This window comes from Dermacentor andersoni, chromosome 9 (assembly GCF_023375885.2).
Source record: "Dermacentor andersoni chromosome 9, qqDerAnde1_hic_scaffold, whole genome shotgun sequence".
Classification (NCBI taxonomy): Eukaryota; Metazoa; Arthropoda; class Arachnida; order Ixodida; family Ixodidae; genus Dermacentor; species Dermacentor andersoni.
Window position 1 is genome coordinate 45,932,340 of NC_092822.1, and position 26,781 is coordinate 45,959,120.

Consider the following 26,781-nt stretch of genomic DNA (forward strand, 5'->3'; position numbering starts at 1 on the left):
TTATGTGGCTGCGCTGCTGTCAGCACAGCTTAATCTGGCAACATTGAAACAAAAGGCTGCAGCGTGGCAAGGTGCCTTCAAACGCGATCAACGCGTATGAGGACAATACGGCTCTGTAAACCCGCAGCAGTGGATGTCGACCTATGCGGCATCTTTTTGGGTCATAAGACGGACGAACACGAAAGCGATCAGAGCACTTGTCTTCTTACTTTCGTTAAATAAAGAGATTGAGAAGCCGGTTTTTCTAACATAGAAATAAAAAGAAAGAAACGAATAAAAACGTCCACACAGAAATCTCAAGTGTTGCGGGCAGCTGCCTGTAGAAACAGTGGCTGACGCACCGCCTCGCACAAGGTTTTGCAGACGCTTCAGTAGCGCTTATTGTATCAATATTTATAACCTCTGCGAGCGCTTGTCTCATTTGCTATTGTGTTATTGTTCTCATCAGCAATATCAACTAGCGCTCTGATGCCAGGAATCCGTGAGCCTGGACGTTGTTGCTCAAGGCCGAAAAATAAAGAAGACAGAAAAAAATCTTTCAGTTGGCTTTGTGTGACAGTTTTAAAGCCCACACACAACACACACAACACACACACAACACACATACGACATACACACACACACAAAAAAAAGAAACATTAGACCGAGGCTCACGGAATAAAAAGACTTCATGGCCCGCTTGCCTCTCAGTGCACGATAGACAAGCGGTAGTTTCTAGCCGCCTGGAGCTTTGAGGAGAGTGTGGAAATAGGGCCTTACTGAGAGCCATATCCCAGGAAGAAGGAACTAAATTTGACGAAAGCATTACGTCACGCCAGCCAGCCCTCTCCATGAAGCCAGTCCCTTCAACTTCCCCTCTCCCTCTCACTCGCTCTCTCTCTAAAATATGAAAAAGAAAGCAAGCTGGCTTCACACGTGACCCTGAGACGCTCACTTGTTCGGATGCATTGCGTAAGCGCTCTGTGCGCACTTTCTCCGGGTGTGCTCTTGTAACTTTTGTCGTTTATTGCAACGTAGAACTACATTTATCGTCTTCGTTGCGAATCTTGAGTGCTGCCCCCGGACATAGCTGCCGCACCCTTTGTGCTTTCGGAAGAGCGCGCGTTGAACGGCGCTGGAAGACCGTAAAACTTACCGTGGCGTGACCACGGTATGCGCCAACATTTTTTGGGGGGCTTCGCTGTTGCTACGCAACGCTCCCACATTGCAGCCTTTCTTCCTCCATGTTAGCGGAGGGTGGGCGTGACGTGAGCTACCACGAACCTTAGTCACATTCGTGAGGGATACCGGCAACCATGTGCATATAGTATTTACACGAAGCATAACACCAAGAGTCAAGGGTCAACACGCCGATAAGGTCCCACAAGAAAGAAAAAAAACGAAGGAAGATAGACTACTGGATTCCGAGGAGTTCGGCGTTCCGAAATAGGCTGTTTGACGTCTTGCTTCCTCCCTCCTCCCCCCTCGATTTTTTTCTTCCTCTTTTTCTTTTGACTGCGCACCGCGTTTCTTCGCTTTCGCAAGCATTTCGACGACCATCTGCACCCACGTAGGAAGCGCAGTCTATTGTTGTAATCTTCAGCCCGCAAGCCTAATAAAACACAGGTGTGCATTCGGCCGCTTAAGTTGACTGTAAAAGTTATTCAGTCCGAAGCTTACAGCTGATTAACATGTTTAGAAAAGAAGAAATGTGGTTTTGTATGTCTTTCGTTTTTTTTTCGAAGCAGCAGATATCGCTCGAGCGTTTTTAGCCACCCATTGTTCGCAGTCTCAGCGCCGTTCGCAATGTTTATTCTCCTGTCGTAGGAAACTGTGGGAGCTGCAATTCATTCCCGATAGAAGGGTTTCGTGCCGGAGCGATCGAATGGCCGAAAATGTCCTTTCAAGTGGGCAATATCGAAACGGCGCATTGAAATCGTAAACGGACCAATCCTAAAATGTAAGACGTTGCTTTGTTAATCCGTAAGTAGAGAATGTTCAAACACCCTACGAGTGTATGGCACTTCGGTGAAAGGAATCCTCAGAGCTTGCTCTAGATCATTCAATGTCAGAGTGGGCTCGCACGTATACCTTAAGCGCGCAGAACGGCATTGAACGGTGTCGCTGCGCCGATTTCACCGAGTTATTCTCCTCGTGTGTGAACTTTGCCGCAGTTTTCGACAAGTTTACGCGTCACGCGGCCTTCGAACAGCCGACGACTAAGGGGGAAGGCGTAGATATTCGTTCGGCCCGTAATACTATGATTCGTTGAGTTGATAATGTCGTATCTGCCAGCTCTCCCCAATTTGTAGAGTTTAACACTTTGGGGGCTCGTGGTACGGTTTCACCAATGTTATTTCAAGTTTTACAACAAAAATATGAAATGGCTAAACGTTCGGTTCGCGAAAGCATTTTAAAGATGTTTAAGGATGGGGCGAGCAAGATTGTCAAAAAGAAAGATGCATACAAGCAAAAAAGAGTTCAATTGTATGTGCGTCCGGCCTTTTGTGGAAATGAAACGCACTAAATAGCTTCGATCAAGTTCATTCCGACTACTTCCACAAGCAGCATAAATTGGCAAAAGGAGTCTCTAAAGAAGTCCCGGTAAACGAAAAAAAAGGACGTTGTATTGCTTGTAATTTTTCGCTGTGCCTAGCTTGCTGCTTCTTATTTGCTGCGTATGAAATGTGCGTGTAATCGTAAATAAAGTGGTGTATGCATCCCACAAATGGTGTGCGCTCATGTCCGACATAACCAAAAATGCGTGCTGCATCCTTCTCCCCACCCTCCGACCTCTTCCTTTGTCATCTAGTTGACTGCTTTTGCGATTTCTTTAAAGTTCGCATGTCGGCGGGTAGGAAATAGGTGGTGTGTGAGTCCACGCCCCGTAGGGTAGCGCCCTCTGTATTCAAAACGCGGGCACGGAACGCGACGCTATAGAAGAATTAACGCTTTGCTGTCCTTTGCGAAAGAGGCAGGCGTCCTTCCTTTCATCTGATCCCTTACCCCTATCTTAGGCCACGGGCAGCCCCTTCTATATAAAAGTTTCAATCAATCAATCAATCAATCAATCAATCAATCAATCAATCAATCAATCAATCAATCAATCAATCAATCAATCAATCAATCAATCAATCAATCAATCAATACCGGTTGGATGCGACGAAGGCGATTTCGAGAGCCGGAAGTACGTCATATAGACGTCGGGTTTTGGACACCACCTTTCCGCATCGGTCTTCAGGACAGCCGGCGGAAAATATTCCGAGATGCAAATATGTTCCTTCTCTGACCGAAGTATTTTAATGCGATTCATGCTTGCAGGCGTTGATGCGACATGAAACTCAGTGACAAAAGAATTCACTACAAGCTCCACTCAAAAACATGCAACGCATTTGTAATCGTCATATAGTGACAGAGGAAGGTGAAGCCAGCGCTTGCACATCCCCTCCCCCTACTTTAACCTCTAAGGAAGCCGCGCCAGCTAGAATCCGATCACAACTGAAGCGCTTTGGCTCTGGTTATGTAAACGGTAGGTTTAGTGCAAAATAAAAAAGCATTGCCGCTAGCTAAAAGAGTAGCTGCCGCCCAACATTGATGTCAGGTTATTTTACGAAATTGGTCAAGACGTTCCTGTTCCCACCCGTAACCGGACAGAAAGGTGGATCTGCACGGGCAAACCTGTTGTCCTAAGCGCGTGTTAACGGAATGCGCGTTACCATTTCTGCGGTAGTATGTTCCTTAACGCAATATAGTTCTGGCTTGGGTCGTGCCTACAATGCCATGTAAAAGACCCAAAGCAAACGAAGCACTTCGTACCTCAAGGTTTCGCACTTGAAATGAAAACCTGAAGAAAAAAAAATAAAGAAGATTTACAGCCCGAGCTGCGCCTCGAGAGGTGTGTAACGTGTGCTTCTAGAAGGCGCTGATAAAGTTGACGTCGACTAGAATAACCTAACGCAACGTAAAGTAGACGCGCCACTTTCCAGCAAAATGAATAAAAGAGAACTCCAACGAAGGAACAAAAAAATCAGTCACTAATTATTGGTGCACTGTTGTATACTGAATCACGGGACATGCCTCTGCATATTCACAATCACATGAATTCAAATTCAGTGGACCATACAAATACTCGCATAACCCCTGCAATTAACTTACTTATTACCATACAAACTCATTAACGATACCAGATACTCGAACCACAACACATACAACACAACACGACACAACGCATGCATCACACATACTGTGTATGTGTGTATATGTGTTCAAAACAAATAATAATAATAATAATAATAATAATAATAATAATAATAATAATAATAATAATAATAATAATAATGCATCCAGTCGTTTCTGTTCAGTGAACCACGACACGTCTTAACTTCAATCTACTTACGTCATTCCTATTTAGCGTGCGCACATTTAACATGTGCCCATTAATACGTTTCTCTAAGACATTTTACCAAGTCAGAACACAACCAGCTGTACATAGCTCACATATACACACAAATTCTTTTGTTTAAGTACAATGGACCACGTACCACAACACCCGCATTCACTTCAGTCTAGTTAGACCATTCTTACTTAGTGTACGCATATTTACCATGCACGCAACAGTAAATGTCTCTAAGGTACCTTACTAAGTCAAAGAGGACAAAACATTCACTACAACACCCTCTATCAAGCTTGAGCCAACGAATCTTTGTGGCCGTTTCGCATTCTGAAGGTCCTGGGGTCTGTTTCCATCGCAACCCCAATTTTATTTTGAGCTCAATTACTTTCCTTTGGTTACAGGAACCTCCTTGAGAAATTAAGCGTCAATGCCAACATTCTTTAACCATTTAAGGAATTTTATTGATTCTTTACTTCTATCGCGGGTTTTCGCTCACGTCCAACGCACGTTCAACGCATGAACAACGCCGACGATGCCGGATTTTCTGCGTATAGCAGCGCCCCTAAAGCTTTCGCTTTAGAAACATTTAGCGAAAAACATTAAAAGGATGTTTCGGCTCTCGTAAGCCAGGCTTGTTCACGGGCTGCCGTGTGGGAGACCGCTTCCTAACCAGGCAGGATTTCGTCAAACGCTGGATTTCACTTTCCAGCGAAAGGCTCGAGGCCCCCTCGAGCGGCATGTATTATCGGCGTGTATTGCAATGTGTTATCGACGTACTTTAGTCGCATTTTTTTGATGTGCTCGAGGTGGGTTTCCAGCGCAGCGCCATTGCAGGCAACGGCGTGCCTATATTCAGCCGTGTCACGACAGCGCTGCATTGTCAGTCGCAGTTCACGTAGCAGTCGGTTACGCGCTGAATTGGGAAACCTGCGGTGGTCACGTCGTTATGTCTCGTCGCAAAAAGAAACAGCAATTAAATTCCAGGGCCCGTATTCGCGACCAAGCCTTACGCCAAAATTCTTCGTAAGAAAGCACTGCAACTAATCCGGACGCTGGACATATCTTTAGCGAAGGCGACCAGCCAAAAGCGAAGAGCCCCTTACGGGCTTTGCGAGTACAGCCACAGGTTCGCCCGAATGTGAAGCACCGAAATCGATAACAAGCTTAGAACGACAGAAAGCTGAGCTAGTTGGTAAGGATTCATTATGCAAAAAAGAAGTGAGGCGAGTAGTCCACTTCTCTACTCTTGCGTCCTGTCTGCACGCCTCACTTCTTTTTTGCATAATGAATCGATAACAAGGTTTAGTCGTGGCGTTCTAGCCCCCTCGCGCGGTGTGCTAAGCGATACGGGGAGGCGACATGGCGCAGCAATGCAACCCGCTGGAGAAAAGTGCTCGCATAAACGGCGCCCTGTGGCCGACACCGGGCGTTTCGCAAAGCTGGCGCATGATTATAGGAAAGCTGTCGGTGGTGTTACAGGCGTCTCCTCCTTCCACGTTTGCCAGCGCCTCCTCCTTGAAACAACCGGAGAGATTTACCCCCGTGTTCGTAAATGCATCTTAACTGGAAGCCCACGCTTGACTCGACTTAAGTGACGCCTGTCTTGAACCCACCAAAGGAAACGCAATGAGCGTCTTGGGCGCGTTCGAACCGGGCGTCGTTCATATCAAATGAAGCATGGGCTTCAATTTGAGATGCATTTACGTATACGGGGCTTAGTCTATGCGCGCACACATCTGGTAATATCTGGTCGGCAGGAGCGGTATCCTGCGGGCGTGTGTGACGCACACCCAAGCTGTGGTACAACCAGAACGCTTAACTGGGCCATGCAGCAGGAGTATACATAGCGGGACGATGTGGCTGCTGGTCGTCGTCATATTTTTGTAGCCAAACGCACTGCGTACCTCTGGAGACCTTCTGACGTTGACCCCACGCATGGCCGCGCACGCGCGGTCGACACCAGGGGGACAGCGCGACAGGACTGAACGGCGCATGTGCACCTCTGACGTCATTATAATTGGAAAAAGAAAATGAAAAGAAACAAATGACAAAATGATGTATGCCAATGCGAGCAACTCGGATGCCAAACACATGTAGCGAATGCCTGTAATGGAATCGTCTCAACCTTAGGAGTCCTTCTGCTGTAGAGCTCCCGTTAACAGCACGGTGTAAACCGATTTACACCCTTGAAGGTCCTAAGGGTGCAAACGGGTCTGTAACTCACACCCTTACACATGTAAGAGATTGTAAGGCTGCGATTTATAGACAGAAAGCAGTCTTGCGGGTGCGGATTGGTTGATAGTGCATCGCCGTAAAAGATAAAGTTATGCGCAGGATTCTCGCGGTGCTATTCCAAAAATAATGTCGGAAATACATCGCCCGCGACGTCTCCTGTAGAATTCAAAGTTACGGACTGATTTGACGCCCCCGCATCCGCTAGCGTATTAGCGTGGCTTTAAACGCGGCCTTCGCGCTCCCAGGTATTCAGCAATTAGGCTCATATTACCATAAGTTCCTTTGTGACCACCGCTGTTGCAACAGTTCCTACGTGTACTAATTACCACTTATGCAATTCTTACAACCAGAGGTTCACTTGCGAATTAGAATGAATTACTTCATTATAATCAGATGGCTTTACGCGTGCATTGGCAGCAGCGAACCTACGACTCCAAGAAACTCCCGGTTCCGTGCCTCCTAATTGCTAAAAAAAAATCGCTTCAAGCAGCCATTTGATCACATTCATCATGAATTCCTTACCAGCAAACTAGAAATATATGGCATTAGGGGTGCACCGCGTGAACTAATTATGTTTCAGCAGCGGGCAACAATCTGTATAAACACATTTGCTTGTTGAACTCTTCAAATATTAACCGCAGTTCCCCAAGGGAACATTCTTAGACTGCTACTATTCAACTTAGATGTTAACGACACTGTTGTCACTCGACCGGAAGTAAGATTTATAGTTTATACCGATGACGTCAGTGTATTCTTATCTTCGATCTATGTGTCACTCTACCCTAATCGATGCCGCAAATAAACTTTGCGCACCTTGCCTGCTTGGTCGCAAGGAAGCTTCTCGTAGATAATATTTTAAAAGAGAAGAACTGTTATTTTCCGTGCCAAATATACAGGTATCCAGTGGAATAATTAATTACACTTCAATGATATTCTTGTAGAAGTAAATGATATAAATGTTTTATGTGCACACGTTTGAAAGACTTTACGATGGGACTAACATATAAATTTTGCATTTCCGAAACTACGCCATATTACGGAAATGCTAAACAACAGAAAGATACGTTTTACCGACGAGGGATAAAAATACCAGTTTATCGTACTCTGCTGGTTTCGTACATCAGTTATGCGCAACTCGTTTGGAAAATCGCACCTCGACGAAAGTCGCACACTTTTTTTTTCTTGGAAAAATGATAGCAACCATCCCATATACACACCACACTGGGAATATTTTTACGCGTTATAGCCTACCGACAATGCTCTGTCGATACGACGAAATTCATCTACGAACACTGATCTGAAGCGTACGATACTAACAAAGCACATATGGATATATTTCTAGTAAGATGTTTAATGCATTTTACACAGTACCCGAAATTCATGTTTGTGGAATGTCCCCGTTGAGGACAAAATATGGTGTACAAACGATTCTGAACGCTCTAACCCGACTTCTAAACTCTTAAAATGCATCTGGTATTTGACATTGAACCCTTCACCACATCTCTGCTCACAGAACTTCACCGATATTTAATTTAGTGTTTCATTATATGTCGTACGTCTACTCTTATGTCTTTCAATCTACAGTATCCCGTCTCAGTCATGCTTTGGCATTATGTAAAATTTGTGTCCCACGTGACTCACCAGTGTTGTCATCTGAGGGCCGAGTGCAATTCAAGGGGAAATTATGCTGCTTTTATCTTTGCCTCCTCCGTTTGCATGGTTGGAAACAAATAAAGAACGAGGAAAAAAAGTAAAGCCAGTTCCACGCAGTGGAAGCTGTTAGAACAGCGAAGATGGTGGTCGTATCCTGAAGTTTGAACTCGTGTTCAGCCCAATTTTCATGAAAGCTTTTGTCTGGTTGTCGTCGTTTCGCCAGATTCGAGCTTCGGTTCCGGATCGCTCACACTCTTCAGTTGCGCGAGGTTGTGGTCAAACCACAGTCTATCACACGCCTTGCGGCTATGGCCGCACTCACGGTCGAGGAATTCTCTCTTGAACCGTCCATTGGCACGCTCCATAGAAGGAATGTCTCTGGGTCGACGGCTCTACTCGGCCCCCTGCTCTCGAAATTTGGAGCTAGCTTGCCTCTCTGCTGGCGCTTGGCTTGGGTTGGCTTCTTTTGAAAGTGGAGGTTGGCTTGCCTCCACCGGCGCTTTGCTTGCGCTTTTCGCTCTCAAAGCTCGGTATTTGCGCTACGTCAGCGCTGCCGCACTCATGCGAGCTCCCGCTGCCGCTCGCGCTGAGCGGAATTCAAAAGGGTGCGCGCGCCGGCGAAACAACTGCTCCTATACCCCTCTTGTTCCCCCTACCCCGACGCGCGCTCTGCCCTTTGATCCTCCCCCCCCCACCCTGCGTGATACCGGACACCGCACGGCGAAGGCTTGACTTAAAGAAGCTCTGTTGTTAAAATGGACTCCAAGTTACTGTGTAGGTGGTTGACCAGCGAAGTTGTGGTATCACCTCAATCCGATAGCCCAATGCAGCGTAGCTTTGAACTGGATCCTGCCGAGGCTGTGCAAGAAGCCGTTGTGCATGTTGAAGTTGCTGTTCCCGTCGCCCGTCATCGTGTTCGCGCTGCTCTTCGGAAGTCCTAACTGTGCGTGGCCTTACCGTAGCGCTATGAGAACGCAAATGAAATCAGTTGCTATGCGGGTTCTTTCACATATGAAATTGTAATTACGTCGCTCCCTGCTTCGTATGCTACGTATGCTCCCTGCTTCCCGGCAACTGCAGCTTATGCAACCGTAACCTTTTAGCGGGAAACGGTTGTGGCGCGCGTTATGCGCGAAGGAGAGCTTTCTGGTACTTTTTCTTTCGCCCGCACGGCCGACGCCGCCACTGCCGCGGATGCACGGAAGCGAGCGCCATCTGGTGGTATTGCAAGGAACCCAGCGGCGCACGCAGCGCGCGATTCTCGCTGTGATTGGTTGAGTTCCTGCCCACGGTCACGACAAATGCATTGGGGGAGGGGGGTAGAGGCACACAGCTTCACTGTAAAAAAAAGGCAGGCTATGAGAAGCGCCGTATACAAGTCATCTTGATGAACATTTCCCACACCGAATTCATTAAAAGTAAGTCAAAGAGGAACGCTAACGCAGTTTGGACTGATAAAGGGTGCTTTAAAAACCCGATAAAGGGTGCTTTATAGTTCTTTTATTCTCGGTGACAAGTTGATCACTAGAAAAAAAAAACGCAATTGAAGACTGAACGTCGCTTTTCTAAATCTATTCTAAAAGCTTTTCTAAAACCCCGGCTATTGTACGCCACGTTGACGTCAAGCGTGTCAGTGCTTTCTCGTATTTCGGCCGTCGTGGTTGGAATAGATGTTTACAAAACTAGTCTGAATTAGTGTGACTCGCTTAGAGAAGTATGCCATTCAGCTTCAGCGATGAAAAATAATGAATGCCGCCGTGGAGACTGCGTCAACATTCATGACGTCATGATATGACTAATAAGATATCGGGACCATCGGTTAACCCCCTCTCTTTTCGTTTATGACGTCATGAAGTAATTCATGCTGTAGAGATCGTATGCGAAGACGACAGGTGTCTCGCGGTCATAGCCTTCTTTTTAAAAAAAATCTGTGTTGTCTAAAAAAAACTGGCTGTGTGTGTGTTAGCCTAGCACTTCCAAGAAACAAATATTAAGATATCACGCTGCAAGGTAAGATTATGATTGCCATGCATTTTAAATAATTTTTTTCTTTGAACAGCTTGGCCAACTTTAGTGAGAAACATGGCATATTTGTGTTGTAGAAGGGGAAATCAGCAACGCCGCTCAACTTCCCTTTTTAGTTTCCCCTTAACATGCACACAAACCACTGTACGCGTACCCTTTTGGAGGAGGGAAGTTACGAGCTCGTGGGAATATGGCTCCGTGACTGGCAATCGAACCCCTGATCTGCTTCGCACACAACGGGCGAATGCTGTGTAGCCACTGGCCAACCGTGGTGGTTAGCGTCGCATGCGAGTCGCAAGTCATAGCCACTGTTCCCTTTGCCAACATGGCGGTAGAGATTTGCTGTGCTCGTTGCACCAAATTTTCTTCTGAATACCGTCACGTTGTCGCGACGGCGAAGACTAACCGCCGTATTTCTAGTATACGCTTCTCCACTCAACACTCCACGTCGTCTCGAAAACGTTTATAGCAACGCCACTCTTCTACAGAATCGCTCGTCGCACCTCACTGTCGTTCCACGGCCATTCCCGAAAAGCGTAGTGGCTTCTTCATCCGAGGGGAGGCACTGGCGCTCAACTCGGCGGAATGGAGGAAGAGCTTCGAGCAGAGAGGATCGCTTGAGAACACGGGTGGATGTTGCACACTGCCAGAGTTAAGCTTTCAATGAACGAAGTAACGCGCAGATGAAAAAAAAAAAATGCTGGCTCTGCCGTAATCGAGAGTAGATGTAAGCATGAAACGGCTACCGGAAAAGCAGATTGGTTGCAGATGATACTAGCCACAATCTTAAAATATCGGTGGTGCGCGTTCGCAACGGTACACGCCACCGCACCACACCGCACCACGCCATACTGTGCACTGGTCCATATGGACGTAATAGTTTCCTGTCACCGACAGAACCTCATTGCGCGTCTCGTCTCGGTCAAACAGCCATCCGCGGATCGCCGGACGCCACCATACTCCTTTCCATACATAGTAGTCAACGCTGTGGAGGCTAGAGAGACTTCTTGCAGTGGCCTCGCATGCACTTGGAGATAGTTCGATGCTTTTCGATCGCAAGTGCGCGCAACTGCTTTCTATATAGAATCAGTATCGAATGAAACAAGTTTTAACCCTTAGAAGCTTACACACGGTGGCACACGGCTGCTGATGTGTTGTTTTACATCATTTTCATTTTTGTTGTTCTTTTCGGGCATTTTATTTGCATCCCGCCGCGAGTAGCCTCACGTGCATTATGCTCGCGCGAGCGAACGCTGTTTGCGGCGCAGCGAAGCATGGACGGAACGCGCGGAGCCATATCTTTTCTTGACCGAACTTCTTGCGTAGCTTCCACAGCGTTGACTGCTATGTATGCAACGCGTGCTATGTATGCGTTGTTTGCATGTAGACTCCCTAGACGCTACCGGCTTGGACATTGCCGCTGCTCTCGACGCGCCGCGGACCTCGCACATGCACCGCCGGCGTTGAAAAGAGAGCAGACAATTGTGTCTCAGCACCAAAAGATGAGAATCAAGTGTACAGCGCCCTGTATCTTCTGCCTTTGGAACGTCGCCTATTGAATATGAGAAATAAAGCTTCGGCGTACTAGAAGTTACAGCTTGAGTGATATTGTGAAGAAACATTTGGAAGAACTCGGAAGCAGTATTCTTTGGTAACTTGTTTGGGAAGTAACTAGCGTATGTAATGCGATCTTGATTGCTTGCTCAGATGATCTCGTTTTGTTCTCGCAACTTACCTCGTTTGAGTGCCCGGATAACGGGTCTGGCTTATTGATAAGCTCAAGGTCAATTGAAGGTCGTCGACAGCGGGAGATCAAAGCACTTCATGCTTAAATTAAATACAGGTAACAGTCGGGGCATGATTCACACAGTCCTCAAACGCCCCGTCCTGTCACTAGTGTGACACCGACGTACGTCATGAAGGAGCTTTTCCTCGCCGGTTTTTTTCTTATAACTGGGACGACAGTGCTCATTAGGAGCATAGGTCCACCTCACCGGCGTCCCGTTCTTTTTGTTTCTTTTTAACGCGACAGCGTTAAGGAGCTCGTATGGCAGAAAAGCCGGTGCCGTCGGTGTCGGCGTCGGCGGCGTTGACCGTGAGCGATAAATACCGGGAGGCACTTCGTATTTTTTTTTTTTTATGGAGAAACTGGCGAGAAACAGCCGTGTCACGCCGGACGCCAGTGCCGTTACGGTGAGTTTGATGACTGTGTGGATCCGGCAATCAGAGCAAAACGACGGCGGCAAGCACGATTGTAGGTCGTCGAAATCTAATCTACGGGTGAAGCGCGTCGGCTATTCAGACTTAACTCGTCGTGCATTCCAGCGTATTCGCTGTTGCTTAGGTACGTTCTAAAAAACACACCACTATGCACATGAAGGCACAGAATTTGATTAGGAAAGATGTTTTCGCTGGAGAATAGGCGACGACATTCGAGAAAGTTCTGACACACAAAAAAGCGCGCCTGGCACCGACCGATAACTCTGTAACGTTGGTTAGCAGGTGAGAAACAATCACAGGAGAAAGTCTGCCCCACTTCTTAGGAAAACCATCGTCTCGATGCTGTGAACAGAACACGAAAAATGAAAGCTGCTTAAAAAAATGATACTAATAAAAAAGTCAGAATTGAAAGATTTCACAGTTCGTTATAGCGCGTAAAATGACTTTACACACACTATGCGGACGACTTCAGGTCGCACTTGGCGCCGATGCGACTGCGCGACAGCGTCGGGCACGAACTCGAATAGTTCAGTGCACCATGACGTCGGCTAATCTTGTACGTCCCGATTGCGCTGCGGCCTGCAGAGGCAGCGCAAACCGCAAGCATGCGCTGCATGAACTGCGCCAGGATGCGAGAAATGTTCGCAACTTCGAGCGCCAACCTACCAATGGCGACACCGTGGCCAACTGCGAAGTACGGGCGGACGTGTCAGCTGTAGAGCTAAACATTTCTTTTCAGATGACAAAAAAAAAAAAAAAAATTAAGTGAACTTGCTTGAGCGCATGATATGGGAGACCTCACGTGTTTAACAACAGCAATAATAAGAACTGACTGGCGTTGATTCCAGGATAAACTTTCATATGAAGTGGTTGTTTTTTAAGGTATCAGTACTTACGCTTTAATTAAGACATATTTATTTATTTATTTGAACATACTGCTAGCCTCAAATTTGAGGCTGTTGCAGGAAAGGGGCAGGATACATATTCAAGAGAACACAGTTCAAGTAGGCGCGGACATAGATAAGTTTGGGTCAACAAGGCAGTACATATGCACTCTATAATCATTATACAATTTCTATAACAGAAGCGGGGAAAAATGTTAGTAAACGCCATGTTGGAAGGTTTAGCACACAGAAGAACAAAGAAAGAAAATGTAAATATTTTGGATGTACAATGCGCAAGAGACAAAATTCAGCAGGTATTTATATTAGGGCAGAATACGAGACACTGAGAAGTGAATCAGAATTCCATTGTACGACGCAGCTCGCCTACGCGCAGATCGTAGCTACAGAGCATTATTTGATAACTTGCGATGAAAGTTTCGAGTGATGTGCAGGTGACAACGTCATCAGGCAACATGTTCCATTCACGGATTGCATGTGGAAAAAAGGAGTGCCTGAATAAGTCGTTGTGAAATCTGTATTCTGTTAAGTGCTTGGTGTGTTTTGTTCGAGAACTAAGTGTATCAGTCTGTAGCAAGTAGTCACCCACATTGATTTTCAAACTGCCATTACGAAGAAGGAAAAGAAGCTTAAGACAAAGTAGTCGAGCTCGATTTTGCATAGTGGGAAGTTCAGCTTGCCTTAATAGTTCTGGGGGGGAGTCAAGACGGCTATACTTATTAAAAATAAATCTAATCGCTTTCCTGTGTACGCTCTCCAATTTTGCTATGTACTGCTTACGGAAGGGACACCAACATACCATTCCATATTCCAGTATAGAGCGAACTAGTGACAGGTGTGCTAAGCATTTAGTATCTATTGATGCGGATCTAAGCGAGCGTCTTAATGAGTATAGAACTGCCAGTGATTTATTAACAATATATGTTACCTGCTTGTCCCCTTTAAGATCAGATGAAATTATGACGCCTAAATATTTATATATACGGGACTTCATCGGTACAACGAGCGTTAGGCAAAGTCCACTCCTTCGTTGCCGTTATAAGGCACTTGCCAAGTAGCAGAACCTGTATTATTTTAACCTACGCTTGTGGTGAGTAGATAACATTAAATTTCGCCTCGCAACTGCCATTTGGATTTTCGTTCTCGTGCCCCCTGTTCACCATGAGTTTATACTTTTTCATAGAGACAAGAAAGTAATCACAAAATTAATCTAACCAAAGGTTTAGGGTATGAAAACTGTAAAAATTTGAAATTTGCTTTAGTCGACCTTCGCAGATCATGTATCCTGACTAACCGTAGTATTATTCGCAGGCCAGCAGCGTAAGCCACCGAGAAAGATGAAGATCCTCCTGCGACCCACCATGAACCGATGAAAAAGAAAAGCATTGCGAAGGAATCAGCATCAACGTCAACAGTGGGACGAGAACGAGAACGGAGCTTTGCGCCGAGGTTCGCTGAAATCCTCATCGAGCGGCATCGCCAGACAGGGCAAGTGTTTCCTTCTTGTTGTGCCACTTCCCCACTGACTTACGTGAATCTCACCTGAACACTGGCAGTGAGACAAGCCCGGTACCGAACCCTGTGTTTGCCTTCGCGCTACGCCGCATCGACAGAGGCCGAAGACTTTTTTTTTTGTTATTAGCACGACATGTACGCTGAACGTGGAGTACCTTTGACGCGTCGTAACTTGTGTAATTAGCCACTGCGCCCGTAACCGACTCACTGCCTGTGTGGCCCGACTTTCTCGGCTTGTGCTGATTGACAAAAGCCATGAGTGACCGCAGACGCGACAGCCGAACCAAGCCTTCCTTCGAACCGCGTCCTACACGCCACCCGCCGTCCGGTATGCCGGGGTTCAAGCCTTCGCCGTCGCTGTTAGAATCTACTCCCCATCTGTCGAGAGCGCTGCTTGAACGTCAACGGCGAAGAGAGTTCGGAGATGACTGGCCCATGGAGCACAGAAGGCGACCCCCGGGGTTCGGAGATGAGGGGCCCATGGAGCACAGAAGGCGACCCCCGGGGTTCGGAGATGAGGGGCCCATGGAGCACAGAAGGCGACCCCCGGGGTTCGGAGATGAGGGGCCCATGGAACACAGAAGGCGAGCACCGGAACACGACGACGAACGATTTGCCGGTTCGGCTTCCGTACCTCCAATTCACTTCGACGGTCGTTTGCGGGACGACAGCAGGGACGACAGAGGGCACCGAGGAAGGCGCCTGCCCGAAGAGCACGACGAGCTGTCTCTGGCATCGTACGATTACCGCAGCCCCGGTAGTGGCGACCCGCGCGGGCCTCCCGGACCACCGGAGAGACTTCGTCGTCCCCAGAGTACCCCGCGGTACGGCGGGGATCGTGACCGGTACTTTGGATCTCCGGACCGCGGGAGACATTCCATCGGGTATCCAGGACGTCACGGCGGTGAGCGCGAGCGATTCGACGCTTTAGGGGACCGCGAGGAACGAGGCCCCGAACACTACCGCCTTCGTGGTGACTCGCAGCGCTTAGGCGATGAAAGGAACCTTGAACACCGATCTGGTCGCATGCAGGAGTGGCCCGATGACGGCCCTGAGTGGGCGCGCTCTGGTCCTCCCTACGGCGACGAACGAGCTCGTGCTGGAGGCGTGGGCCAGCGGCCTTTTGTTCCAGAGTACTCTAGCAGTTTTAATGACGAAAGACCACCTTTAATGCCTTGCCAGGAAAGCCGGCGAAGTGCCTCAGTGCCGACTCGGCGCCACGACTGGGGTCCAGAAGACTTTGACAGACCACCGCGTGACCACGGAGCGTTGGGCTGGGAAGAGGAATTCGGTTCCTTCCCTCACCGTTCAGGACCAGCTGAGTTCGGTGAGATGGAAAGGGGGCCCTTCTCATCCAGAGACCATCCCGGTGGCAATTTTGGGGATCCTGGTACATCCGGCTACAACGAAAGGCCTCCAAGGAGTTCCAGTCGAGACCGCGGGTACCCCTGCCCACGGGAATTCCAAGAGCGCGGTCGAGAAGTGCCGGGCTTCGCACCTTACGAGGAACATTTGCACAGTTCACCGGGTCGAGGACGTCGTCCTTTCAGTGATGGTCGCTCTGAAGGGCCGGGCCCGGTCAGATTTGCTTCCACCTATCAACAAGCAATGCCCGGTCCAATGGGCCGGAAAGAGTACTGTCCACCTGAAGGCGTTCGAGATGTCCGTTTGATGCACGATAACGCGGCTTCAGATAAACGACCAATGATGCCAGTAAAAGATGAAATGCGTCCCGCAGTACCGATCCATCCGAAAAATACTGTAATGGAGCAAGCTGCTAAAGCAGGCTACAAAGAAATGGCCGCTAACCCTGAAAACCCGTGGCCAAGTATTCCAGCCGCCAGTTACAGAGGCCAGATGCTTGGTTCCGGCTACAAAGGACCATCACTCAGCAAGGAAGGACCACTTGGGGAGCCAGCAAAAGCTCTGGGTGGTGTTCCAGACCGTTTAGACGCTCCTGTTCCCCCACCGCAGCTGCCTAGGCCAGCGATTCCTGGGCGACCCATGTCTAGCGTAGATATCTCGCAGCAGAATCAGCGGGGGCCACTGGCTTCACAGTGCCAGACGGCACCAGGTGCCAGAGGGCCAGAACAGCGCTCGTTGCTTGCTGACAAACTTCGAAGTGAAAGTGCGCCTCCTCTTCCTGCTACAGCCGACCGACAGCGCCAGAGTGCTCCGCTTGCTCCTCCTGTAAGCAGCGTCTCACAGACACCACAAAGTGTACGCCTTCCACCTGCTACAGGCGAACAGCGTCAGCTCCCTCTGGTGGCGCCATCTGTTACCAGCGTTTCACAAACACCACAAAGTGCGCACATTCCGTCCGCTACAACCGACCAACAGCGTCAGCGCCCTCCAGTCGCTCCAGGTGCAACCACCCTCTCGCAGAAACCACAGAGTGCGCACCTTCCACCTCCTACAGCCGAACAGCGCCAACACCCTCCGGTGGCTTCATGTGCAATGACCGTCTCGCAGACACCACAAAGTGCGCGCCTTGCACCTCCTACAGCCGATCAGCGTCAGCGCCCTCCGCTTGCTCCGTGTGCAACTAGCGTCCCAGAAACTCTCCAAGCTGCACGCCTTCCAACTGTTACATCCGAACAGCGTCAGCACCCTCCGGTTGCTTCAATTGTAAGGAGCGTCTCACAAATGCCACCATGTGAGCAGCCCTCACCTGCTACAGCCGATCAACAGCAGCAGCGACCTCCGGTTGCGCTATGTGTAAACAGCGTCCCACCAACGCCACTTGAATCTGCGGTTCAAAAGCCTCCTTCGACTGTTGAAAGCAAGGATGATCCGCCTGTTGCATCGATGCCATTGCGTAGTCCTGTAGAGGAGCGACCAGGCAGTATGGAAGACCGCAAACTACAGCGCCCTATCAGCTTTCCGCTTCCGAAGGGCAAGTTGGAACAATTGGCCTCCCAGGTACTGCGTCCCAATTCTTTAGACAAAGGAACGCGTGCTCCGACCATAGGCCAACCTCATGGCCAGGTCAATGTCCAAAGCGGTAACGAGAAACACTTTTTTACTTCAGACGTACAACAGCGTCCAGTACTTTCGCAAGGGTCTTGCGGGACCACTCAATATAAGGCACCCGGTACTTCGCTCGCACCTCTCCAGCCTGCGTGCACGTTGCCTGTGGTTTCAGTTCAGCAAGCACTTCCGCCGCCTCCTCGGCCTCCGTCGTTCACTTGCCAATCGTTCCGCCCAACTCGCCAGGTAGCACCGTCTTCCACTAGCAACCCAACACAGTGCAACGTAAGCGTGCCCAATACTCCCGAACTACGGCCTCCGATGACTACTGCGTACCCGCAGCAGGTTTGTCCACTCACTGGCATGCCGATTCATTTCGGGGAAGAACGCTACATGACACCTCCTCAACAAGCGGGATCCGTCCCCGGGACTGCCAGCCTTTATGACTTTCAACAAAAGCAGGCTACTACTGCAGATCCGAAGCCGGAGCTTCCAGTGCCTTCGCCGTTTTTCAACACAGCAGGAGGCCAACTCTCGGCGGGTGGAGCATTAACAAGGCCGCCTCTTCCAACTCCAAGCTACTTCACTGGACGTCAATGTCCAAGTGGTGCAACAAATGTTCAACCACCAACAGCTAGCCCACTGTCTCTCCACAACCAACAACTTCCCACTTCTTCAGCAAGTCAGAAGCCGACCCGTGCTCCTACTTTCAGTCAAGAAAAAATAGCAGAGGAAAGAGTGCCTCCTAAGATAGAAGGGCAATCGGACGCGAAATGTGGACAAATGCTGGCGCCGGGCCTAAAGCAAAAAGAACCTGAAGGAAGTGGTGTGCACAACACAAAAGTGGCAGTATACAAATCAGCTCCTAAATTATCCGCAGCGGACGGCGAGCATCCCAACTCTGATGTTGAAATGATAGAAGCTTACGTAGACGATACCAGGATCTGTGCAAAAGACGAAGCAAGAGCCACGGTTGGAGGCGCAGCGCAGCCGGTTCACACACTTAGAGTTGGCCGAGGCGTTACGAAAAGTGACACAGCTGACGGAGCTCGACTTAGTGACCCCGCCATTCAGAGTAAGAACCAGGATGCTGACACAGAAAAGCAGCAACCAGAACCACAAAATCAACAAAGTACATCGAGGGCTGATGAAACTAGGGATCCTAAAGGCGGGCAAAGCAACTCTGAGGAGGTGCCAGAAAAGCAGGTATCATTGTTGAAGCTTGTAGAATCTCCCACCGATAACCAAAGCTTGGCTGTGAAGAAACAAGAAACTTCAGTGAAAGACCGGGATGCTGAAGTGAAAGACTCTGGAAATCATTTACAAAATCGGGAGCCCTTGGCAAAACAACAGAACGCAAACGTCTTGAACGAAGATTTGGTCATGGCGGAAAGCGAGGTTCTTTATGGGCCACGGCCACCGACTACCATAGAGAGCGATAAATGTAAGAATACATTGATTACTGACAACATCAGCAATCCAAGCGACATGAAATCAAGTTCAGGCAAACGACCTGCCTTAAACGATCACGAGGTGTCGTCCTCTACTCCCGAATGCGCAGTTGCAAGCTCTTCTACACAAAGTAAGGATCAAGAGACAGGTCAAAGTGGAGCTCCAAACGCCAGTGCTGGGCAGAAAACGGAGGTTCAACACACGCGTCAAGACAACTCGAAGCCCACCGAAAAGACGGAGACTGCTCCCGTCAGCAAAAAGAACGAGGAAAGTTCGGACTGCGAAAAGTCGGGACACTCTTCCGAGAGGAGTTCTAGGGCAACTGAAGACTCGCACAGACCGCGTTCCTCGAAAAGACGCCGCCGCACCTACAGCAGCTCCGACGATAAGTACGACGAGGACGAATCCGACGTCGAGAACACCAACGACGGCGTTTGCCTGTCTGGGCGTGGCAACGAGGGTCAGGTCTTCGGCATTCCGGTAGTATTCAAGGCCATCAGCACGACCCGCACCTTCTGGAACATTCGCGGAGGGCAGGTAGCCCGCGAGCTTGAAGAGGTCATCGGCGACAACGTCGTCAATCAGAAGATCAACCGCGCGGGATTCCTCTGCGTCAACGTGGCCACCGCCGCGGACGCCGTCAAGCTGCTAAACCTGAAGAAGCTTGGCGGAGCCGACGTGGAGTCAGTCATACCCAGCATGTACCTGCGGCACGAGGCCAAGATCCGTGGCGTCCCTTACCACTACACCAACGAGAAGCTCGCCGAGGTCTTTGCGAACGTGGGCGTCTTGAGCGCAAGGCGCCAGCTCACGGTCAAGCGGCTGCACGACGGCACTTACGAGGAATTCCCGCGCAGCAGCGTCGTGCTGACTTTCAAACCAGACGCCACGCTTCCCAAGACGCTCGAGCTGGAGAACGAGAAGTTCATCGTAGAGGAGTACATAGAAGCCCCGCTGCAGTGTTTCAAGTGTCTGCGGTTTGGCCACACTTCGCGTGCTTGCGTGTCCGTGGGCCGCTGCAAGAACTGTGGCGCTCGGTACTGCGATGAGGAATGCGAGCGAAGGACGCCGATGTGTGCCAACTGCTTCGGCCCCCACCAGGCGACGTACGTAGGCTGCCCTCGGAGAAGGGAGGTTGCGTTCGCCAGCTTGTGGAAGAGGACCTTCGACTTGAACGCCCTCTGAACTGTTTGATGTACAGATCTGAGATGACCTGACACAAGCTGCACTGTCCACCGTGAAAGGCTCAATCTTTTTGCAAATCGCGATGTGGTCACGGAAGTATTCCAGCTCGGACAACACCTGGAATGGTTGAAAGCGTGCGTGTGCCCGTTAGTCAACATCAGACCGCGGTTTTCTTCAAGAACTTTGGTTATGCGCTTCGTCGACACAGAATGAAACAGTTATGAGAAAGGGCCTTAGGCCCACACGATCGTCTAACATTTTTTGCCCTGTGAAACACCGTGAATCCTGTTCTTAAAGTGAGATTTCTTGAACTACGTACGCCGTGACGCTTGTAACAGTACTGTCAGTGGCCACGAAGTGTTTTCTATTTTGTTTTCATAGCTCCATATCTTCAAGTTTTTTTTTCACCCTCTATTTTACTTCCGGTTAAGCTTTCCGAGAAATAAAAGCATATTTTCTTTTATTTGAACTCGGGTTTCATCTTTTTGTCACAGCCATAGTTTGGACCTGAATCACGGGACAGTGGGCTCTGTCTCAAAGTATGAATGGTACAAACATAACGTTCATATAAGAACCTTCTGCACGGCGAGCAAGAGCATCGTTTGATTAAATATGAAACGTGCATAAGCGTACATACCCTATAGACATAGGAAGTACTGATCGAGCTTATACTTACCAAGGAAATATAAAATTCGCTGGACCGCGGAACGGAAAACAAGGTGAGTGCATATCTTCCACGACGTAAACAAGAAATGAGAACGATGCCTGCTAAACTTTCGTTGACATATGAAGCTAAAGAAATGGGTCGAAGTGCACCGCATAACATTCGTATTTCTGTTTCCGATTTCACCAATACCATTTACTGCCTCGATGGTGTTCTGGGGCCACTTTCTGAGAAATTCATAAGCTTACTTTAAAGCTACCATAAAGATACTTTCTTATCGACACTGAATTAATGGCCTACGCCCGCAATGAGTATACGTCAGAGTGCGGTCATCATCTTCAAATGGCTCGTGCATGATAATCAAGAAGAATCGGCACGTGCTGGACTTCTTAGATATTAACCATTTGTGCGTATGTGCCAATTACTGGAAACACAATCATCCATGGGGGTGATCGGCCATGCAATTAAACGGTTGCAGCTGTTTAAATCGCTCATGACGAAAACTTCCAGCAAACCCAACTCTGTTAAATGAGCAGCGTTGCATCGAAGTCGCCTCACTCATCGGAATGCGAGCCGGAAACATGGCATCTCGGATGGTTATAACTTGCTGCAAACTTGTTGGTTAGCTGCGCGAGGCATCAGAGAGCTTCGGTGTCTGTTTTTCTCGCTTTGTTTATATTTGTTTTGGATATTAGATGTGAATCACCGGCACGTCATAACCATCCGAGTCGTTCACCAACACATAAAAATATGTTTGTACTGCTACAAACTATTATGAAACGCCAAAAAATTGTTTGAAGCAGTTAAATGGTACGATCCACCGTAGGACACGTTATAGGCCCTTCACATATGCACGTTTCACGATTTAAGGCTGCACCGCTAGTGTCGCATGCTAATCAAAAAATGTTCTCCTGGTGCCGGTGCAGTAGCTTCAGCGAACCCTTACTTAAGGAAATAGAAAATTTCTAAAAGGAAGACCGTGGTAAAGCAGGATCTTAATTGAGGCGTGTTGGGTATAAACACTGTATTTTGCTAACATTACGCCAGCGTGCTTGAACAATAAAGAAAACTCTTGAGATAGTAAGCAAGACGGTTTTCTGCCGAACTTCAGACACCTGAATATGTTGCGCAGTGTGATGCAACAGTCGCATCCACACGCAAACCCAAAATGCGCGGAAGAAATGTCAATATATAGCGCTTTTCTATCTTATCTTTACACTACGTTGAGTGACCGGAGACCAGACACGGTCGTTTTTAGGATGTCTAAACGCGCGAGCCTAGCCTAGTAGCAAAGGCCGGCACCCACCTGTATGGTGTCACATGAAGAGTCCATCACCTTGCGCGAAGCGTTCGATGACGTCGAGCCGCGGAACAGGGACCAACGTTCGTAGTTAAAGTTCGCAATAAGAACATGTGGCCGTCCACCACGAATCTGTACAAGACTCCGGGTTACAGATTCACATGTAATGGCTGCAATTTGAAAGTTTGGCAGGTCTGGCCAGTCCACCGTCGCATAAGTAGACGAACAAAATGCGCTAGATTTCTTTCGAAATACCTTAAGACCTTCTGGAAGCACTAGACTACACACACGATCGTCCTGTAATCCTCTCCTTTTCAGGCCGTTAAACAACACAATTCGCGCGGCAGTGTCTACTGTCACATCGGCCAGCTCATATAAAGCTAGACGTGTGTGCCACCACATTGTGCATTCTGTCCATCTACGTTGTCTGCTCTCGCAGACTGGACTGCGAAGTATGAACGGAATTGCAGAGGTTGATGTTGTTTCTGCAATCTTCGATATGAAGAGATGTTCTGCCAAAGTTACCGTTATATGTACGAACTCTAAGGGCATAATTGGTCGGTTATCCCACGATCTACTTTCAAGTGAGTTTTTTCGGGACCCGCTATATCTATTGCAAGGCCTCTAGGGAAAAAAAAACTAAAATATATCCATCATTCAGCACTTGAGGACTCCTTAAGAGCCTTCAACAAAAGCAGATGGGAGCAGATTAGGACATTCAGAATATCAATGACCTGCGCCCTTAGCGGCTAAGGGCTGCATACGAGCACAGTTTGAATGAGAAAGCAGAGTTTTCCGCGAACGTTCAACCATCACCTGCCCGAGGTACTAGATTTTACATGCCGTACAGCATGTTAAATAGCAGCGTGGGCCGTTTTCTTTATTCCCTTTCACTTTCGCCGAATGAAGGTGCTAGCAATGATTGTGATTTGAAGATTCCACGAAAATGCCAAGACTCGCAGGCATATTAGAGCAGAAGACAACGATTTCCCAAGGAACTAAAGGACGAATCATCACATCCGTGCGGCTTATTACGGCGCAATGACTTAGCAACGGCGCGGTGAAAGAACAATTAAAAGCTGCCACAAAATTGCAGACATCGGGGCAATTCCTTGCAAAGCAGTGCATGAACCTGCTCGTGAGACATAACGTGCTTGTAAGTCATAAACGCTATACATCTTTACACCTGCACAAAGAGTGTCACGCATGTGTACGATCCAGGCTACTCGCACGTGTCATGGAATTTCATTTTATTTATTTCTGGGCGTGCGTGCACTTGCCTGCCTGCCTGCGTGGGGGGTGGGGGGGGGGGGGCGCCATGCGTGCATGCTTGCCAACTTGGTCTAGCTTCCTCCTCCTGAGACACGTACATGAACATCCTTACGTTGCAGCTGCCGCGTAGCGCTTGGACAGAGAGGCGTTTGATATTGACGGTGTCAAATAAAACGGCGATACCATATCAACGTGCTGTTTAAACAGCGCCGATAACTTGTTTCTTTTTAATGCGTAGCATCATATGGTCTCTTCATCGAAATATTCCATGTGAAGCCAGAAAACCCCTATCCCAACACAGGGCGAGAATGCGCAGTTTGAGCCCATTGTCCGCGCGGGTGATAGATGTCATACGTAGTACAGTGACAATGAATGTGTGTTGTTTAGTGGCGCAAGGGCCAGGGATGGCCAAAGAGCGCCAAGACAGTTTGATTACGTGGTGGAATGATCAGTTCTGTGAACTTGATGTGACGTGGCTGTAAAGAGGCCTAAAAGTAGTCCCTGTAAAGTGCGTAAAATCTACTTGCAATAAGATTATGGCGATGACTAATTATGAGTACTATGAGCCTTACACTGCATTGCAGAAGAATGATATGATATACAAAACAGGTAAGATGCAAAAATTAGCTACAGCACAACTGCTTCACCAGAGCCCTTGAAATAAAGGGCCCGGAGGCATAGGTGCTCTACAGTAAGACTATCCCAGCGGCATCCTCTAAAGAGGGGAAGCGCTACGAATGTATGGGACTAATAACTTGTAAAACCACATCTCTTAGGAAACCTAGGACTGTGTCTGTATTAAAAAGTGGTTCTGGACCGAGAAACATTGCAGGATGAAGAGGAATGTGCTGCCGGTATGCTACTACGGAGTACAGTGACAAACGCGCCACTTTAACCGATAACAGGCGCGCCGACGCAAAATCTCAACGACCCCGTGCGCTCTAGCCGTTACCCATACGCCATGCTTTGAAAGGAGCCATTAAACGTACGCGAGAAATGCCTAAGCCTATACTAAATGTGGGATAACAAGCAGAATGGGACTACCCGGTAAACACTCGACCATTTATGACGAAAAGTGACTAAAGGGGCGCTAAAACTAGAGCATGAGACACTCGTGCATTAATTACGCATACAGACGCCTCCGTCTCCCCTCCGCTGCCTACGTGAGCATTAACGCGTTGGCTGTACGGCGTTGGGCGTCGCGTAAACAAATTTGGCGGAGCCTCTCTGAAGAGGAACTGTCGAAGCTATTGCGGTAGGTGTGGTGCGGAATATATATGTTCGGCAGTGCAAACATATATGTACATCTATCTGCTTGTACTCCTCGCGCATATGTTAAACTAACGCATATAGTTCATTAGCGTAACCCCTACACACATCATTACCACACATAGCACATTCCGCGCCACGTCGACCGCCATATAATGCTACGCATAGCTTGGGCTGTCCCCTTCATGGAGGCTTCGCTTTTTATTATGCAGGAATTAGAGCAGCTGGACGTTATCATATCATAAATGTCTTTCCTTCAAAGCAGCGACAGCGTGAGCGTAATTACCGAGATGCAAATTTTGTCGCCCCCAAAATATGTATAAATTCCATGCTCTGATAATTCACCGTGAGCCTCTGGACACACGGTTTGTCGCTTCCATGATTTTCAGTGCTCACATGTTGTAGGCGCTCTGTGGCTCGTTCTAGATGCGCACCTGCTTCAAGTGCGCAAGGTGGGAATCAGTAAAAATAACGTTATGTTAGGTTATCCTCAGGTGGAAATATTGGCGGCGCAACATAGTGTAGCGGTTATGGAACAGTGCATTTAAGAGTGAAATGAAGGAATCGAGAGGGTGTCTTTCTGAGGACACCATGCCTGCGCCCTGAAAGATAGGCAGCTACAGTACACATTCCGTTGCGTAAGAACCCATCACCACTAGATATTTCAAATTGGTCTCTGCCCCTGAAAAGAGAATCCCGACGTTATTTTTGTGTCTTCGGTGGTGTGGAAAAAACGGCGCATTCGGCGTGGCGTGTACGATGGTCACACTACAGCGCACCTGAAGCGAATAACTGTCATTGGCACTTTTTTCCGCTCGCAAGTTGTCCATGGAAAATCCTTGGATACATCCTGTTTTGCCTTACTGCATCGTATTGTAAATTGCAGGGCAGAAGGTGTGCCAAGGAAGCGTTACCTAAAGGGTCCCTCAGCCATGTCATTGCGGTGTTTTAATTTATGCAGTATCGTTAACGTACTCGCTCGTCATTTGATAACATGATTGTTTTGTACATCCTGTGAAATGAGTCGCATTCCGCTACTGATGTGGAACGTTATGAGACACGAAGAGGACGATGTCAGGTTCACTGGAAGGCCGTCGGCGTATCGCGTCCAGTTCATCAAGAACAATACTGTTTTTTGTCTGACAAGTGTGGAAAATTAGGCTTTACGTAGTTGTAGACACGTCGCCCTGCCGTCCAACATTTCGCGCGGCACTTCAAAGGCACTTTCAAAGGCACATTGTTGTCACCACTGGCACGTCCGTGTACACGCCTTTCAGAACACCGCGTGATCCTCAAGAAGCTCTTAGAGTTAGCGGACGAGAACTTAAAATGGGTATACACATATAAATGTGCAGATCCTGCTCACACATTGGAATCTGTGCAAAGCGAAGCTTTCACGAAGCGCTTAATTATGTGCTGTAAAAAATAAACGCGCTGCAAACAAGTCTCTTTATTGTCATCCTATGTGACGCGAAACCGTATTTAATGTTTACGTTTACACACCGCACAGGTCACAACGTTATTATCGTGCTGTGTTCATGTTTATGGACTATTATACAGCGTCCAAAAGCTACGCCCAAACGCAAGCTACACTTCATGCGAATGTACACAGTGAGGACGTCGACGCAGCAACGCCACAAAGAACGAAAGGCAGCGTCCCAAGGTTTGTCGAGGCAAGAGTGGTGAGAAGAAGTGTTTTTTTTGCAGAGAGAAATGCGGCGCCAAATAAAGTTGTGCGATTCATCGA

At 48.3% G+C, this 26,781-nt stretch overlaps 1 protein-coding gene and 1 long non-coding RNA gene across 2 annotated transcripts in view; both read left to right on the forward strand.

Annotated features, from left to right (window-relative positions):
* The window catches only part of LOC126527955 (uncharacterized), a 41,381-nt gene extending 20,383 nt beyond the window's left edge, over window positions 1-20,998 (forward strand). The window contains exon 2 of the mRNA XM_050175792.3: window positions 14,719-20,998. Within this exon, the coding sequence (XP_050031749.2) occupies window positions 15,178-20,529 (5,352 nt within the window). The 5' untranslated portion in view covers window positions 14,719-15,177 and the 3' untranslated portion in view covers window positions 20,530-20,998. The remainder of the gene's footprint in view (window positions 1-14,718) is intronic.
* LOC140213372 (uncharacterized) lies at window positions 1,762-26,781 on the forward strand. Its single transcript, XR_011890312.1, has 3 exons — window positions 1,762-1,939; window positions 21,024-21,248; window positions 26,545-26,781. It is a non-coding gene; the product is annotated as an uncharacterized lncRNA (long non-coding RNA).